This window comes from Palaemon carinicauda, chromosome 4, assembly GCF_036898095.1.
Source record: "Palaemon carinicauda isolate YSFRI2023 chromosome 4, ASM3689809v2, whole genome shotgun sequence".
Lineage (NCBI taxonomy): Eukaryota > Metazoa > Arthropoda > Malacostraca > Decapoda > Palaemonidae > Palaemon > Palaemon carinicauda.
In genome coordinates this window covers 32,674,829-32,676,990 of record NC_090728.1, presented here as the reverse complement: position 1 = coordinate 32,676,990, position 2,162 = coordinate 32,674,829, and the positions used below count along the sequence as shown (strand labels likewise).

General features: G+C 29.2%; 1 protein-coding gene across 1 annotated transcript in view; it reads right to left on the bottom strand.

Moving 5' to 3' along the window:
• The window catches only part of LOC137639352 (cyclin-dependent kinase 9-like), a 10,477-nt gene extending 9,684 nt beyond the window's left edge, over positions 1–793 (bottom strand). Inside the window, exon 1 of the mRNA XM_068371629.1 lies at positions 679–793. Within this exon, the coding sequence (XP_068227730.1) occupies positions 679–793 (115 nt within the window). The remainder of the gene's footprint in view (positions 1–678) is intronic.
• Positions 794–2,162: the final 1,369 nt, after the last annotated feature.

Sequence of the window (2,162 nt, the reverse complement as noted above, 5' to 3'; positions counted from 1 at the left end):
AGCAGTAAGTGAGGGAGGGTAGGTTAGGATAAGAAAGCATAACATATAAATACAAAGTAACTAGTGCACATGCCCGTTAAATCCAAATATTTAAATTAAATATTTAAATTTTAATCATTTATTTGAATTAAATGTATTTAATATTTTTATTTTTAATAATAATAACAAATAATCTAGTGCACGTGGTCGTTAAAAATAACGGGTATTGAAGTTTGTGTGTGTGTGTGTTTGTGGGTAGTGTTTTTTTTTTTTTTCATTTCTTATTTTTTTTTTTACACTAATTATTTCTTCAGCTCTACTCCCATTTTTTTCTTCTCCAATTTTCTAGCTTCAGTACACATTAGACTCCGGAGATTGTGCCATTTCCTTGTAATTTCTTTTTTGCTAATTCCCAAGTTCTCAGCTATTCCTTTAATTTTACTAATTTTCAGCTCTTTGTTTCTGTACTCAGGCAAAGTCACATTCCACAGTTCAGGAAATTTCTCGTATTGCTGAATTAATGCAATTGTTTGGTCTTTATTCCACTTTTTTGGCACTCATGTTCTCTCGCGAGAGTAACAAAAACTTTCAGAGATCTGAATATTTACTGGATAGAGTGGAGAGCAACAACCTAGCTCTACGAGAGTGCTGTCTAGACTGTTTAGACTGTAGCTTGCGCGAGAGAAGAGAAACACTCGCGAGAGTAGAGAGAAAATCTGGGAGAGTCCTCTACAGCCTGTTTACATTCCATAGAGCAGCTGTCTGAGAGCAACTCTCGGAAAAAACTCTCCAATCTAATCGCACCTTTACGCATTATGATCTCTAAAGGAAGAAACCGTTTGATGTATAATGACTCTATGGTAGTTAGAACTTCACTATGTCTAGCTCCACCAATAGTTTAAAAAAAATAAAATTATTTTGATTTTGCACGTGGAGGCATGATTCCTCGTGTAAGAAAATTTAGTATTACCCAGTGTCTGACAATTTCTAAAACTGTATTCCATATGGGTACAGTATATCCCCTGCTACAACCTACGGCAAGATCCAACATGGATTTCGGGCTATTCCGGCCACTTGAATTTATAAATTATGCTGGATCTCATGAAGGTTTACAGTTTGTCCTTGTAGCCAAAAAAATACATCAATCTTGAGTGTATTGATTAGGATGAAGTGGATATTCTTTTTCTATAATTTGTATAAGTTTGATGGAAAACTTGTTGTCTAATAGGTAAGGAATTGTAACAAACACATTTTTCTTTTTTTATACATTATAAAATGGTATCGGAGTAGAGAGAGATCGTGAGAGGAGCTTGGTAATAGTTTTGTGAGAAAAAGAGTACCAAAAACAAAATTTCTTTATGAAAGAAGGACCAACTCGAGGAATAACGCAGAGCCCTATAAACCAGTGTGTATATGGCGTTTAGTTTAAAATTCATAGGGTAAGAACTACAACAATTGTTGACAAGTCCAGTGTTTGTTTTTTCCGATATACAGATGTTGTAAATTCACCCTTGTCTCTGCTTACATTGACATCTAGAAAAGCTAGAGGAGTTGTTTTTCTTTTTCCATAGTGAGCTTCATATTTTGGTGGTGATTATTGATATATGATATATATATATATATATAATGTAATATATATATATATATATATATATATATATATATATATATATAATGTAATATATATATATATATATATATATATATAATGTATATATATATATAAATATATATATATATATATATATATGTATATATATATATATATACATTATATATATATATATATATATATATATATATATAATGTGTATATATATATATACATTATATATATATATATATATATATATATATATGTATATATATATATATATATATATATATATATATATATATATATATATATATATATATATATATAGTCATCTTCCCTTCCATTTTATTCTTCTTTTTTTTGCAATCCTAACTTTAGACAATAACATTAGGTATAATTGTGTGGATTTTATGAAAGAATCATTTCCTATGATTTATTAAGTATTTAAAGTGACGAAAATCTTCCACGAAATTAAAATATTCATGTAATTACAAAAGACATCGAGTTGCGCCTTATAAACTATTGTAATATTGATAGTAAACTCTCTCTCTCTCTGTCTCTGTCTCTCTCTCTCTCTCTCTCTCTC